The 17,666-nt window shown below is 35.2% G+C and overlaps 1 protein-coding gene across 2 annotated transcripts in view; it reads left to right on the forward strand.

The window, feature by feature from the left end:
- Positions 1-17,666, forward strand: part of KCNT2 (potassium sodium-activated channel subfamily T member 2) — a 282,806-nt gene that overhangs the window by 258,924 nt on the left and 6,216 nt on the right. For both annotated transcript variants that reach the window (XM_010974039.3, XM_074351598.1), the window contains one exon: positions 5,372-5,672. In XM_010974039.3, the coding sequence (XP_010972341.3) occupies positions 5,372-5,672 (301 nt within the window). The remainder of the gene's footprint in view (positions 1-5,371; positions 5,673-17,666) is intronic.

A 17,666-nucleotide genomic window follows, 5' to 3' on the forward strand; every position in this document is an offset into this window, starting at 1 on the left:
GATGCCTGGTTTACGCCCACAGCCAGCGGTCACAGGATGAGGGTCATTCTCTGAAGGTAGTGTCAGTCATGCTCTTTATTGGAATCCAGACACGCAATTCAGTGTGAAACACACGGAGACACGGGGCCACTTTGACAAGAGCCCCAATTTCATACTCCTGCCCTTAATGCCAGTGATTAGAACTTTCTGACTTCGACTGGAGGCCATTTGTTGCAGCTCTTAGAGTCCCTTCTGAGTCCCTGAGCTGCAACTTCGGACGCTTAGTGAGACTGTATCCTTGAATTCTGCCCTGTCCACCTTTGTGTTTCTTCCACCATTATCCCGCGCCCTTAATATCCATTCCCCTACCTTCTCCTCAGACTGTGGTCTGTGAAAAATAAAAAACTCAAGTAGCTCTTTTGGAGTGTAACTTCCTACACATGTGATAAAAAACAAAATTAGCAATATATATGTCATCTATTATGTATATATTTATGAACCACTTTTCAAGGCTCCTAGTCTAATAATACAAACAACCAGTTAAAGTTAAGGTCAAAATTCCTTCTCAGTTTGTTCTTATTGGCAGAGATGAGTTATTTAAATTATTTAAATTGTAAGAGAATTAAATTAAGTTTTAAGGGAAGACAGCTACCATGTAGTTAGCAGTTATATGATGATAGTAATCAGGATCTTAAACAAGGAAGAAAAATTAAGATTTTTCTGGGCTTAATGCACTAGGAGAGGCATTAGACAATTGAAACAAAATTAAATTTTGACCTATGAAGTTATTGGATTGGAACTGTGTGTTAATAGTTAATGGAGATTCTGTTGACTATGAGTAAACCTTATATTTATAGAATAATAGATAGAATTGGAAAGTGCCTAACAGAACATGTAGATGAAATCTCTATTGCTAGATATAAAAATGAAGTCAAGAGGTTGAAATAATTTTCATTATTCCATCAAGTGATTAACTTTAAAAATATTATTAAAACCTGAATTCTTGAGTAATTATTTGGCTCTAGAATTTATACATCTAAATACAATGTTAATCACTATTTTCTACCTCTTCCTAGACCACAGACTAAATGAACTTATTAAACTGAGCCTGTATTGAAAATGGACAAACAGCTTTCTGTGGATTTTTAATTAATAAAAAGAAATTTCCAGGAGTCTCAGAGTCACTAGCCATGACACATACATATTTAAATTTAGATGATCTCTCAAATATTATTATAATTAACCTTTCCTTAATGGAAAACAATTTTATAGGAATTCTTTTATAAAATGTTCAACTAACACATCTTCAGTGATTCCATTTTCCTGTGTTTTCTTCTTTAGCGACCATTCAGAATGTCCTGAGTCATAAATCAGATAGCACAGTTTAAGTCTGTTTCAAAGGCTATAAAACTATTCTTAAGAGAGTCATGAATCCAGATTGCAAACACTCACTTTCGAACTGCTGGGTGAACTGATTTATTTTAAAATACCACTTTGTTCCACAGATTGCTTGATAACCTATGACATGAATAACTGTTCAATAAAAAATTGGGAGGAAGTTGATTTGAGTAACTTGACGGTGTGTTTGTGTGTAAAGTGTGGGAAGGAATGTTTGATATATGTTGTGAATCTGACACTTTCTACCTTTCTGATAATTAAAGCGATTAAGCTACTTGAGGAACAGGAAACTTTTTTTTTTCATTTATAAAGTTTTTAATTCTTATTATTGTGAAGAAATCCTTTTAGCCTTTTTCAACCATATTAAGTTTGAGAAATGTTTGGAAAATAATGTCACTCTAAAAAATGATAACGTTTTAAATTGATATGAAAATTGTTGTTGGTATACCCATATGAATTTTTAATTTCCTTATTGAACAACATAAATATGTTTCTAGAATCATTTCATGTAAGAATAGCCCCTTCATATGGGCACTAATCTCATTCATGGGAGCTCCACCCTCATGACCTACAAATAAATAACTCTGGGGGTTAGGATTTCAACATACGAATTTTGAGGGGACACAAACATTCAGATCAGACCATTGTAACAGGTAAATATCTTCTGCAGTTTCACAAACATTAGTATAAAATCATGATTTTTTTCAAATTAATCATTATGTTAGGCTTCTGCCAGTAAAAGTACAAAAAAGTTAAACCAGAGTCCTCCCATTATTCGTAGAAATAGTGAAAAATAATTCACAGAAGCAGTACAGAACAATAAATCTCCCCTTTGACTTAATTGCTTATTCTGTTTTTCAGATTTCACAAAACTTTACCCCCAAGGATTTGTGGATAGCACCTTGATTTCCTATGAAATACTGATAAAGAAAACCACACCAAAAATATGAGTCACTCCCTATATTTTATACCCATCTTTTACTTTTATATAAGCCCTCATAATTATTTATTTTTCTTTTCTCTTTTTATAGCAATCTCATGCAAGATTACGAGCCACAATATTAACTAATATTTATTGAGCATTTGCTGAGACAGGAACTGTACTGTGCACTTTTCACATACCATCTCTTAAAGCTCCTTAGAAAAACCCTGTGAGCAAAGTAATAATATAATTAACATTTTCCAGATAGGGAACTAGGAATAATCTTAGACAGTTTAAATTACATAACCAGAAATACAGAGCTGGCAAGTTGTAGAACTTGTGTTTAAACCCCGTTCTACCTGATGCCAGAAGACTTGCTTTTAACCGCTTTATCACTCTGACTCTAGGTTCAGGAAAAGGTCCTTCAATAAAAGCACTTCCGTGTGTCCCAGAAACGTGCTGTTTCCTCTAGATCATGGTGTCATGTTCACAACACCATGGAGTTACAATCGGATGATGAAGTGACAGCAGGAAGGAGTATTTTAAAATGGACTTGCTTTTAAAACACACACACAGAAACACACACACATTCAGTACCCAGGAATGGAATAACTCGTGTTTGTCACCAATGCAGCAGATACTGTGGATAATCCTTACTACTAGGCTATACTGGTATTATTATCATGTCTGGAAGTTCACAGGTGACATGCTTTCTGCATAACTAATGTGTCACGTGAATGTGCACATTTCTATGGGGTAGAAGATGGGTATCATTATTCTCATTTTATTTAGTAGTTACACAGTTTTGTTGTAGGCACCAAGCTAGGGAATATCCAAAAATCCCTCCCATTTGTATATGTTAAAGCATAAAAACTCAGTGTACTTTTTATGTTGTCATAGTGGGGGTCTAGGAAAAAGGCTGCAAATTCCAAGCATGTAAAGAACAAGCTATGTGTTGTCAGCTTACATTTCTTAAAATTAATCCTCAAATCCTTCTAATTCATTTTTTCTTAGTTAAAGTGAAATATATGAAGAGATGTTACTTTTATTGAATTACTGATAAAAGTGCCTTCTGATTCCTATGGATTTTATGTGTAAATCATGATAGTATCTTCCTTGGGGAATTCAAAACAGTGGTGAATAGAGGATTCAGCATTATTTGGCTAATATATACTAGACACAATTCCTGGAACACATAACTAAGAAAACGCGTTCACAAAGACAAACCATATTGGATCCTCTACTTGGAAGAGAAGGGACTTTCCAGTCTCTCCCGTGAAGTATTTATTAACATATGGTCTGTGTCTTGAATTATAAGTAGCATTATATTAACATAACATCTTGAGTATTTGGTCTGGCAAGATTACTATTTCCACATATTTGTAAAAAATCAGACTTTTACTCACAGGGATTTATGACTAGAAAGATTAAGTAAACATTCACAAAAGTCTGCAGGCCATGTATCTAAACGTGAATAGACTAACATGTTTTCATTTTCGCCACAAAGTACGTATAAATTGAAACTACCGATCAAAGACTGATAGTCTTTACCGACGGTAGATCTTACCCACGGGTTTATGTATTTTACTTCCACAGAAGAAGATTTTCAGTATACTATCAAGGGTAAGACTAGAGAGTAAGTTAAGACTTACAATAAAAGTATCTGCTATTGCAAAAGCATGGTATTAAAATTTTTAATACTTCCAATTTAAGTTCTTTAGCTAAAATGAGGTTTCTCTATTTTGGGGTGAAATGTTCTATCACTGAAGATATGAGGGTTAACAGATTGTTTTCATATCACTCATACAGTACTGTTTTGAAACAAATGCGAATTAATACTTACATTCTGTATTGAATTTTAGTGGGAGATAATTTCATAACTTGCCGCTAGGAATTGTTCATGAGGCATTGACTGAGCCTCCATAATCTATATTCACTTTTAGAGGATCTTTTTGGATCCGCCTCCTGACCTTACTTAAATTGATAATTTAAATGTTATTACTTTGGTCCAGCAACACATGCATGTTGTAGCTGCAGCTCAAACTCCCATCCGTAGAGGAGAAACGCAGTGAGCAGATCCATGAGCTGGGCGCTCACGCGCAGAAAAAGTCCGGAAGCGGCACCTTTGCACGCACATGCTTGTAGGAAGTAAGGCTTTCTGCTTCGAACAGTGTTGCCTTTCATACGACTTCCTACTATAAAAAGCAACAGTTTCGAAACAGGAAATTTTTATTTACTAAGGACCTATATTCAAAAGAAAGCTTCTTTCTTTAAAACCAGACTTGGTAGTAAACAAATAAATCAAACTAGTGAATGGTGAATTTGTGCATTGTTTTCCCCTCCCATGGAGAATAGCCTGATTTAAGTTTTATTTGTGATTCTAGAATACATTTGTGAAATATTAATATTTACAACATATTTTCATTTAGGATACTGAGAATACTTCCTGAAATATATTTAAATATTTTAGTCAGAAAACATTTTATGTGGTGAATTATTCACACATTAATTCAATAAATTGCTTTTTGTTTTCTTCCAAGTCATATGTCTAAATAAAAAAATTCACATTTTATAAAGTGCATTCCAATGCCTTCTTTAGAAAGAGCAATAATTTAAAAATCTTTAAAAATAATAATTCCAATTTTTTTTAAACTTTCATAACCCTTTTTTAAATTTCATGTGAAACACTAGGAGTAAATTTTGAAAAGTCCATTACAGTGACTATATTTGAATAAAGTTATAAAAGATTTAGTTCTTTTTGTTTGTGGTTTCAAACAACTCTGTGCTAAAAGTCATTTAATGAGAACTCTGATGCATAAAAAATGAAATCCTTTCATAAAAACTTAGAGGATATTTTATCTGGCTCATATATGAGTTCAAAAAAGCCATATTTTCTAAATTTTTTTAGTAACAAAATTGGCGTCAATGAGTATGATTTTGCGCTTTCTGTGAAAACTCTTATGAGATATATAATTAAATCAAGATATTAGCAACAGATATATATTAGGCAGTATAACTCCAGGCTACATAAATCCTAAAATACCTAATCCTCAATATCCGTTTCTTTTAAAGTCTCAGATATCTATCAGTGTGGAAGACTGGGAAGACACCAAGGACGCCAAGGAGCAAGGTCACCACCGAAGTAACCACCGCAACTCGACGTCCAGCGACCAGTCAGACCACCCGCTGCTGCGGAGGAAGAGCATGCAGTGGGCGCGGAGGCTGAGCCGGAAAGGCCCCAAACACCCCGGTAAAACGGCCGAGAAAATAACCCAGCAGCGGCTGAGCCTCTACAGGAGGTCAGAAAGACAAGAGCTCGCTGAACTTGTGAAAAATAGAATGAAACACTTGGGTCTTTCCACGGTGGGCTATGGTATGCTCTTTAAAAGTATCGTATGATGTGGACTTGTGATTTCTTGCCGTTGGGTGGAGTCGAGTTGGCTCGAATTTAGTAACTGAAGGATCACATTTCTGTTTCACAGGTCAATTTGAAGGGACTAGGGACAGATACCAGTCTTCTAGAGATAATAAGAAGGGAGCGCTAAAAATTTTAGGTGTTTCTTCAGCTCTCTAGCACTGTGCTAAACCCATTACATGAATTACATGAATTTTAACTTTTACCAAAAAACACTTCCGTTTTAGAGATAAGCAAACTAAGTCTGGGAACTTGCTAATTTGCTTGTTAATAGTGGGGCTGAGATTTACATCTAGTTCTTCTGGCTCCAAAGTCTGTCTTACATACATACACACACACACACACACACACACACACACACAAATCACATTTTATTTTAGGGCCTGGGATAAAATTAATTTGAGGCATTGGCAAATAACTGGACCAACCACAGATGAACCAAAATGTTTCTATAAAAATTGTTTAGTTTCTCGTGCTCCAGAAACAAAGTCTTCAAAGGCTTTAATCTGAAGTTCAAACAGTGCTTGGTCTTACACAGTGCAGCTGTGTCTCAAGGATTATTATGCTCCTGTGTTGCTGGGTGATTGCACCATAAATATACTGCACATAGCACAGCTTAAATAGATAATGTGAAGATCATTTTAATGTGTATCACCTAGCACTCACTATATGGATTTTATTTAAAAAAGAAATTTAGTCACCTTAGAGGAAAATCCAATGATAAATAAGGTGTTTTGCTTTGACATATATGTATATATATAACCTGGGTAAACCAAGAGCTAAGATAATGTCAGTATCATATAGGTTTAAGGATAAGATAGAATGAAGTCCACATTTGTCCCCATTCTCATCTTTATTATTCATCTTTATTATTAAAGTCTCAATTTGAAACAGTATACAGAGGGAGAAATTTTTAATCATTGAGCTGGATGAAGTTGGTTGGAGTTTAAAAGAAGTTACCTGTGCTTCTTTGAACAAGAAAAGGAAACGTATTTACTAAGTACCTACTCTAAGCCAGGAATCATGTCAGGTGCTTTATGTATATTTTCTTATTATTCCTTATAAACCCTAATTAGTTAAGTGTCCCATTTTATCCTTCAAGAACTTGAAGGTCAGAGGGTAAAGATCTTGCTCAAGGACGTAAAGCTGAAATATGTTGGAGTCAGGATTCCGTGTGTTACTGAAATTCATGATTAATTTCACGTACTTGAAATATAGTTCAGATTCATTCGTGACCAATGATTTCACAAAAGATGCAAATTAAAAGAAAATCTTCATTTAAAAATCATATGAATAGCTCTTTGCCAATCTAATGGTATTAAGTACGATTGTATTTCTTATAGAACTGGAGTCCTAGCATTATGTGTGCTTTTTGTTAGTTACTATTCAGCTACTTTTTCTTTCTTTTCTTTTCTTTTTTCTTTTTTTTTGAGAAGTTCTAGTAAGTGATTATGCATTCCAGTTCCAGCTGTATTTCATGAACATTACAACCCCACGCTGGTCCTGAAAGCAGTGTGGCAGATAACAGTTTGACTCCAAGAGACAGAAAGATGCATGAACTGGCTGCATGTGAGAGTCATCAGGGAAGCATACTAAGTTTTTGCTAATAAACCTTCTGTCCGGTACCTTGCATTTAGTTACTCTCTAGTTTTTAAATAAATTTAATTTAATTCTCACACTAAATCTTACAGAAAGGAAGAGCAGATACTGTCCACCTTCCCCCCCACCCTGATTTCTTCTTTCTCCATCCATTCTATCCATCAATCTGTTGTGGCCTAAATCTGATCTTAAAGACGAGTCCACCAGTTATTGAGAGACAGCGACCAGTCTCTGCCAAAGTAGCGGTTTTTTTTAAAGAAATTTCAGTGTGATGGAGAGGTGGGGAATTTGGAGATGGTTGCATGAGGAAAGGGAGGGGGAAGATGGACTGTTCTTTTTGGTTTTGTTTTTGGCTTTTTTGGAAGATCAGACAGATAGGAGCATATTTAGATACAAAGACTGAATCACCAGTGAAGAAGTTGAAAGAAAATACAGAAAAGAGATCACAGCTGGAGCCCTTTGTTTAGGTGTTTGGAAGTGAGGAAAAGTGGATGTTTTAAAATGCAGAAACACATAGGTATTTTGCCAAGAAGATGAGTAATATTTCACCTGATAGTAAGAGGTCACATCATCTGTTGAGAAAGACAGCAAGAGTGGAAGGGTGAGTGTTTTAAAAATAAGTCACAATGCTTGCGGTTTCAGAGGAAAAGGGGTCCTTTCTGTGCAAGACTAATTTTTCTAATTTATTTTTGATTTTTAAAAAAAATGTAATACAGAAAATTTCAAATGTGAATACATGTAGAAAGAATTGTATAGTGAACCCATATATACTGTTTTTTTTGCTTCAAAAATTATCGTCATGGGCAGTTTTGTTCCATGTATACACCCATCAATTTCCTTCACTTCTCATATTAATTCTAGTATATTTCAGACCTCATATATTTCAGTATATATATATACCTAATTTAAGCACTAGTTTAAAAATACAGCCACCTACCATTTTCACACTTAAAAATCATCTTAAGATCATCAAGGAGTCACTTGGTGTTCGGATTTCCAGAGATCTCACAAATGTCATCATTTTTACACATTATTTTTAAAACAGGATCAGCTAAGGTCCATGCATGGAGATGGGTGGCCGGTTTAAGTCATTTTTACGTTTCCCCCATCTTGTGTTTTTCCTACTGCCATCTACTTCTTGAAGAAACAAACTCTTTGCTCTGTGGTTTCCCATACTCTGAATTTCTAGTCTAAATTGTCTCATATTCTATTTCCTTTTTTTAACCATTTTGTTATGATTATGGACTCATAGATTTAAATATATTCTGTATGTTTTAATTCGTGTTATTATATTAGTCATCATGTTGTCCTAAATCGGGTCCCCGGGAACCTCCTCAGTAGCCTCCTGAGACCTTTTGTCATGAAATCAACCCCCTGTGATACTTCCCTTGCTCTCCGTAGGACTGACTGCTCCTCGCCTAAAGTAAGTCATCCTTTCAGGGGTCCTGTTTCTTCTACTGGGAAATGGCATTTGAAGATTATAATCAAGGTTTAGAGATGTTCATTTTTACTGGGTTTGGTACTTTTTCTAGGTTGTTAAGTGGATAGAGCTGAAAGATTAAATAAATAGAAAATCGATAAATACAGAAAATATTTCACCAGTTCATATAAATACTTTTAATTAAAATGCAGGCTATAGGGTTTTTGTTTAACTTTTTCTGTCCAATATCTGTACTTTCTTTCTCCTACACTGAGATGAATGGTGGTCAGCAACAATAGAAATGATGGAATTATAAAAATCGTAATTGCATTTTTTCACAATATGCATAAAAGTCTCAGAACAGTAATGCTAAATCAGCATTATAATTGCTAAAAACATGCATTTTTATGCATTCTTTACGGAACAGCCCAATACGGATGTATTATTCTAAGTCTTGGAATAGTTCTTGATGTGGTTATACTGTCAACAGGATAGAAATTTAGACTCCTTTCTGTTTTCAATGTTTAAGAGTTGTTTTTTCTAAAATTTAATTTTGTTTTTTAGTTATGTACACTATACATAGTCTGAAGTCAAATGTTTAATACAAGGTATAGTCAAGAAGTTTAACATCTACCCTGTCACTGCCACCCAGTTTTCTCCTTCCCTAATGAGTAACCTTTTTTTTTAACTTTATAGTTTATTCTTCCATTTTTAAATATAAGTTTTTAAATATAGATGGTAGCATGATATGTCCCTTTATTTCCACATTGCTTCTTTCACTTAACAGTATGCCCTGGAGATCACTGATCTATAGTCCTTTATGTCTTTGGTAATTACAAATACTCGTGTAGTTAATGGTCATATGCATGCGTCTTTTTGTACTTTTGCCAGTGTGTCTTTGGGATGGATATCTAAAAGTGAGATTGCTGGATTAAAAATTAAAGGTACACGTATAATTTTGCTATTGGATAAACTTTCCTCCTTAAATGTGTACGATTTTGTATTTCTACCAGCAAAGTATGAGAAAATTTATTTTCCCAAAACCTTGCCAACAGAATAGATTGTTAGACTTTTGCATGTTTTGCCAATCTGATAGATTTTTTTTTAATAGTATCTCAGTGTGCTTTCTGATTTTGGTGAGGTTGGGCATCTTTTTATGTGAGTAAGTGTCATTTTCAGTGACTTATTTATATCTCTAGCCAATTTTTATAGATTTATTTTTATTCTTATTCATTAATATTTTTAGAAGGTGCTTATATATTAGGTAAATTTGAACTCTGTACATTAATTGCAGCTATTTCTCAGCCTAGTCTTTTTCCTTTACTTTTGTTACTGAATATTTTTATTTTTTTTTAATCATTTCCATTATTTCTGATGGATTTTGAGTAATAGGGACATCTTCTCTCCCAATTTATAGAGGAATTCTATGTTTTCTTTCAATGTTTATTTGGTTTCACATTTTGCATGTAAATATCTGATCTGTTTGGAATTTATCCTGATATATGTGGTCAGTAAGGGAACACATTTTTATATTTTCCAAGATACTTTTCCATATATACTTATACAATATACACTTATTAAAATGCCCATCCCATTCTATTGATTTTTAATTCCTGCTTTTAGCAGATCCCAGATCTGTCCATTATCGGGTCTATTTCTAGACTTTCTATTGTGCTACAATGGTCTGTCTGCCTGTTCAAACAAAATCACCTACTGTTTTAATTACAGTCTTTGTAGTGTATTTCAATGTCTGGGTCGGGCTAGGAGCACTGCATGCTGCTTTTTCAGTGTTTGCCTACGTATATGCAATGTTTCTTCTTCTGAATTAATTGTATAATTAGCTTGTTTGCTCCAGATGAAAAGAAAGGATTCTTTTCTTGTACTTTTATTCCTGTTTCTTCCTGGCTTTTCCGAATCCGAATTCCATCATCTAGTTCCACTTTCTTCTAACTTCATGTTTCTCCCTTTTCTTTCTCTTAGTTCTTCTAAGGAAATCAGCCTCCTTCCTTTAATCCTAACACAAACACACACACTCACGCATTGCACACCCCGCCCCACCTCGCCCCAGTCTTCACTTTCTGTCTCGTTTTCTCTCTTTCATCAAACGAATTACATTCCGTGCCTTTACCTTGTCACCCCCGCCCTGTTTACTCTCAGCACAGTCCTTCTGCCCCTCTGCAGAGAACCTCGTCAGACACAAACCATCCTTACTCTCCTCGAGCCATCGTCAGCAGAGTCCTTTCCAGGATCCTCTTTCTCTGTCCTCCTTCCGAGAATAAGTTTTCCACTAAGTATTCGTGTGAAAATTATTTCAAAATGATCAACTGGGAGAACAGTGCTGCTTTATAAAGGATATATTGGAAAAGCTATTTTTATTCTTGTCTAAAGAAAAAAACCCAATTATATCTCACATAATAGGAAATCATAAAGAAACACTGAAAAATATGTAACATCGAAAAAGTCACTAAATTGTTACTACTTGGTCGTTGACTGTGCTTCCTGAAGGCATGGGTTACCTCCACTTGTGTTTTTGTTTCCAGCATCTGGTATGTAGGGGATGCCCAGTGCATAGTAGAAAGCAAAATTTTCTGAATTGTTGTGAAATATAAATTTTTTAAAACTATCTGCACTAAATGTGCAGATAATTTAAAGTGAAATAATGAAATAATGATAACCAAAGTAATTATAATTACTATAGTATTTTTAAGAGGAGCATATAGCTAAATATAATTATTATAAATTCTTCTTTAGACTTGGATGGCTTACATTTTCACAAATCACTCATAGAAATATACTTGCTTCTGTGATCTTCAAAATAAGATTTAAAGCACAGCCAGCTGAATTTGTGAAATAAAGGTTTGATTCGTGCTTCATGATTGAAAAAAGCTGTAGGTTTTTCAAATGAAAATTGAAAATAAAGCAAGCATAGCCATGTTTAATAATTTAGTTTATGGAATAAAATTTTAACTCTACATTTTTTGCAAAGCTGCCTACGTGACCTCCATTGCATGATTAATCATAAACAGAACAAAACAGTACAGAGCTGTCACTGAATTCGGTGAGGTTTTGTATAATTTTTCTTTGAAACGATTGGCAGGAATTTTTAAGGAAAGTGTCACTAATATCAGAGAGTAGCCAACTCACTGTCATAACTTCTGGACCAAGTTTTTCCAAATTATTTTTCTTAATGAAAAACTAAAGATGTAAAATTATGATTTATAGAAAATACTCTCATTGTGGCTTACATGGGATTCTGTTTTTATGTGGCTTAGTGATTTCATGATTGATTTCAGGGTTTAAAATTTGAGAAAAGTGTTTGCTTTTCTTAACAGCAAAAGACACGCCAGGCTTAAAGAGCAACTCAGAGGTACCAAGTTGATAAACCCTGCTTTGGCAAATTTGAAACTTTGATGCTAGAGACTAGAAATTATGATTATGAAGAAATTAGCAGTGATGGAAGAAAATATGAAAATTATGGAAAGACATCAAAGAAAATTATAAGTTAAACAGGAAGTTTTATATCCCTGTGTTACGCTATACAGTACTATGTGAAAACTCCCAGCTGTGAAAAAGTGGAGACACACTTCATTTACTTTCTGAGAAACGAAAATGAATATTTGAGATATGAAACGGCTTCTTGTAGGTGATAGGTCAAAGAAAGGACTGAAACTCTGACCTTCTCCCCTGCAAATTTATTAGCACCACCAAATTCATTTTTTGAAGATGAGACTTTTGTTTTTATTATATCAATTCCAAAGGAAAGGAATGTAACTTTTAGTATTTCCTGATGTGTGGCCTGTCATTACAGGTTAAGTTGAAATAACACAAATGCTCGAACATGTATTACCCACGATAAACACAAACCTACCCCCAGCAGACACTAATTAGACTACAGGGATCTAATCTCTCACTTGCAATTTTAAAATCCGAAATCTCTGAAGACTGAGCTTTTAAGTAAGTTTGACACTTAAACTTGTTTAAATGCAGAACCTGACCCGAACTGCTCACATCCTTTATTTATCCGGTTTGTTGTGACTATTTCATGTTTTGCTGCAGAAATATGAACCTGTCTGCTGCTTCAGTCCCAACTGAGCAGATTACATGAAATACATGATGTGCTCAATATTACTTTTTTAATTAAAAAAATTCATTTCTGGAACACACTGGCCACCAGCATTTGGGAGACAGAATTTGAGAACCTGCATATATTGGGAAATTACCCAGCAATGACAGTCTACAAATTCTGCTTGCTTTTCATTGGATTTAAAAAAAAATTTCAATATAATTTTAAAAACTTAACCAACCTCAAACTTCATGGCTTTACATGCTAACGAGCCATATGTCCTTGAGTAAGTCACCGTCTCTCCAAACTTCAAGTTCTTCAACCATCAAATAAGGATAATCAAGTCATCCTGAAGGTGCGTGATATGAAATAATAGAATGCACGTGGAAAAAGATTTTCCAGTCTATAAGCTGTGGTGCAAGTGCGCCGTGATTATCTTCCTTATGTTAATAATAGTCATTATTCTTCAACAATCTGTTTACAATGATTCTCACATTCACTGAAAACCATTCTTCATAACTGTTAATAGATTATTAATGATTCACGCAGAGAATGACACAATTTCTAATATTCTAAGTGGGAAAGTAAGTGTTCCTGGTGTGACCGCTGGTATGGGTTCTAGCTGCCTTTGATGTGGATTGTTTTAAGTTTCATACTGTTAGTAAATGGTGAAACGCCAAGGGGAGGAAAAGAAATCCTTTTAAGTGACAGATCCAGTTAGACTCTGCCTTTATTACATCCATCAGAAAGCCTCTGTTTCTTTGTAAAGTAATTTATAATGTGCCTGAAATAATGGACAGATTAACCAAGAACAGTTTTTATAGCTAATATGGTGACTTAATTCTAGGTCATTCTCTTTCTTAGGGGAAAGAAACAAGCAAAATTAAGAAGAAAGGACTGTTACTCCCCCCCCCCCCCAGACCTGTGACAGTTGTGGTGATGGCAACAGTGATGAGAGTAGTGACATCCGCTTCTGTTCCCAGGCTGTTTTACAAGTCATTGATCATTTTCATATAAGTTGTTTAAAAAAAATTTCCCCAAATCCTAGTCAGTGAGTCAGGTACCTTTCTCTAGGAGAAGATTACTTACTAATTTATCCTAAAACAAATTACCAAAGAGGGAAAAGGCACCAAAGCTAAATATGCCTTGCAGCGTGTCTTACAACGTTTAGTCCTTAGGCAGAACAATGTAAGTGTCTGAGGTCACTGCAGTGACCTCAGTAACAATTTATTATTTCAAAAGAAATTAGCCCTGAATTTTTATCATTTTTTGAAGTACGTTACTTACCATTTCCCAATATAAATGAGTACAATCATATTGATATGTACAATCAATATACTGCCATGATAGATTTCCGAAAAATGGATAGTTTTATGTTACTCTGCATTTGCAGAGCTGACCCATTCTCCAGGCAAAAACAGAGGGATACATCCATGGGTTTCTTTTATGTTAATTTCATTCTGTATCTAGAATGTTAATAGGGAAAAACAAACTCAATGGTTTTCTTATTAGATAAAGTAATGAAGCTTTCAAAGGAGATAATTGCTGAGCTGATAATGATTTATGATTCATGAAAATATGTGTGCGATGAATTTTCCACATCACCCTAAAGTGAAACTATAAAGTTTTATTTCATGGAGTTATATCATATCCTTCCCATTAATTTTTCAATGATACAATATTTTTACATAATTTAATACCATAGTTAACTTAATTGCACGTAAATATAAATATATTTTATCTTTACAACTGGAAATTCGAATATTGTGTTTTGGCATGTGTATAAGAAAGATGTGGCCAATTTGAATAAAGTAAAATATTTTTGTCATTGAGAAAAAAAGTTAATTGGTTGAGTGAACTTTTTACTTTCAGCATTTTATTATGGGTTGAGTGTAGTCAGTGAGAGCAAAGAATGAGCTTTCTAAATACATTAAAACAGTAAGAAGAAACTTCCAGTTATGACAACCTGTTTATGCTCTCATTTTAAATAACTAGAAAAAATGTAAATCAACAGTGTGCAGAGCTGGAGAAAAATAAGCATGTAACTTTGTTACCTGAGGGAAGGGAAACAGATGAGTTAGGCTTTTTACAGGCTGGAAGTCATATAGGGGGGCCCAAATAATACAATAGGACCTGTTCCAGGAGAAAAAAAATCAAACAACAGAAACAGATCCAGAAAACACAAATATTAAGGTAGTTACTACAGGATAGTCTAGATGTGCAAGATGGTAGGGGAAAAGAGGAGAATGATAAAGAGACACTGAAGATACGAAAGAAACCTGCTGACCTCCTAGAGGTGAGAATTTGTAATGCGGTATTCAGAATAAAATGGACCCTGGATGAACTTTACATCAGAATAGCCACTGCAGAAGGAAACATCAGTGAACATAAAGACATAGCAGTTGACTAGCCAAAATACAGAATAGAAGGGGAAAAAATAAAACCCTCAAAAAAAACAATGTTAGTTACTTGTGGAGCAATATCAAGTAGCCATGGAATTGGAGTACTAGAGAGAGAGAAGAGAATGAATATTTGAAGAAATAATGACCAGTTTTTTTTCCCGAATTTGAGGGGTTGTGTTATTACCACGTATGTGGGTTGGACCATGCTGGAGAGAGAAGCTCTGTGCAATGGGGAGTATTTTCCCTGTTATTTCTTATAGAGACTGAAGAAAGATACGCCCTCAGTCTAGCACGGCACCAATTTCTTCCTTTTTATTTGCCTTTTGCATCAGCATTGAGATGCACTGTGACGTCTCCCGGTTTGAAAGGATGTGTCTCTGCTTCCCTCCCTTCCTGCCTCCTTCGTGCTGCTCCTGCTCTGCCCTCCCTTTCCCTCTTGCTCTCTCACTCTCAAGCTCTTCATCTGTATTTCCCTCCCTCCTTCCAAATTTCCTCCATTTCCGTTGCTCCCGAGCCAGCATCATCTGTCCCCTGGGCTACTGTGCGCTTCACCTACTACTCCTGAGAGCAAAATCGAGCCCCCAGAGTTCATTTCCCATAGTGCACCAAAGGGTTGGATTCAGTATGAAATCAGACCGTGCCTCCAAATCGCCCACCCTTACAGCCTTTCAGTGGTTTCCCTTTGCCTTTGGAATAACATTTAAACTTCTGATCAAGGTCCATAAAGCCCTCTGGGAACTGGACCTCGTCACCCTTCCAACACTGTCCCCCACTGACTCCTCCTTGTTCACTTTAGTCCATCCTCAGGGGCCTGCGTTCTGCAACTTAGACTCAACCATTCAGCCTTTACTGTTTGCTGTTCTTTTTGTCTAGACATGCTTCTCCCCCTACCTTAGCATACCAGCACCTTCACGTCACCACACAGGTAAAATTGTCATTTACAGGTTATAGATTGATTTGCCGCTGTCATAGTAACAGGGAATTGTGTATGTACATGGTGTTCTAAATCAGAATCGATTCCAAGAACTGTATATTTATATGAATTTATTCATGTTAAATTTTACTTATTCATTTATAATTTAATTCTAACAATAACTTATGAGGCAGAACTATGGCAACCTCCGTATTACAGATGAGGAAGCTGAACACAGAGAGATTAAGAAATGAATGTGCGTAAGGCGTCAGCATGATTGGGAAAGCTGGAATTTCAGTGCCAGCACTCTGTTTTCAGGGCTCACATCCTTCATGGAGCTTCTCGCTGATACTTTTGTATTATTTGAAATGCTTCTCTGGTAACACATCACACAAAAGGATATGTGTGTTTGGAAGTATTATTTAATGAACCCTACACGAATACATGGAAGGTTTAAATTTACTTTTTATCAAATTTTATTCTCTGCTTTTAAAATACTCTGACAGGGAAATTTTAATAACCAAAACAAACCAAAAAAAAAAAAAATAAAGAAACTCAAGTGTGTGGAATGGGACTTGATCAATTATTTTGTAAGGACATAGGAGTATATATTTATTTCCTTTCTATTATGATCTATTTATATGAAACGCCCTAAGCAAAATATTTGCTATATGAAGATTTTGATTGAATAATTGCATGTGCTCATTAATACAGCAAAATAAGTTTCTTGGTAAATACTACCAGCAGTTGTTAAATTCGACTCTCAAATATCCTTTAAAGTTTTCAATATTCTATTACACTTATTTCAGTGTTTCACAAGGAGGATAGTTTTATTAAGATAATTATGTCAATGACAAAATAATTTCAATAAAAGAATTTAAATGATATAGTGCTTTTTTTTTTTTTTTGCCAAGGTCAGAGATTACTGATCAGGAACCCACTGAATCTCCTCACAATGGATTTCCTTAGTAGATATCTTTGCTGGGTAGGAGAATGAATCTTGATTCTGGTTTGTGAGCCAAAATTTCCAAAGCAAATTTGTTTTATTTGCTAAATATGTTACTATATTTTCGGTAAAGAGCCTTATTTAATTCATTTGTGTCTTTGCCACCACCAACGGTGATGATTACGATAGGGTCTCAGAGATCCAGAAAACCTACCACACTTTCCTCTCTAGAATTCAGAAGTCACTTAAAATGCATAAGGACTGACAGGTAGAAAAAAATATATCGGACTTCGGGGCTGACAAAACTAGATTGTTGCGTGTGGTTTTGATATGTGACTCCAGTGCGCTTTAAAGCTCACTTCCTCATGCTTAAAGTGTGAGGTCGCAGAGTGACTGTGAGAGTGAACTGTGGGGCTTCCCGACCACGCAGCGTAGCGGAGAGCAGACTAACGCGACCTCTACCGCAAGGCAGACGTCAAAGAGGAAGAGAATGGCTTTGAACCCAGCGACTTGTTTTAACTTCATTTAACCTAACCCTGAGGAGAAGGGTGAGGGGTGGGTGAGGAAAGAAACCAAGAGGAGTGAGCTCTGATTGTGGTCTTACCCGTG

The sequence above is a fragment of the Camelus bactrianus genome, chromosome 23 (genome assembly GCF_048773025.1).
Source record: "Camelus bactrianus isolate YW-2024 breed Bactrian camel chromosome 23, ASM4877302v1, whole genome shotgun sequence".
Taxonomy (NCBI): domain Eukaryota; kingdom Metazoa; phylum Chordata; class Mammalia; order Artiodactyla; family Camelidae; genus Camelus; species Camelus bactrianus.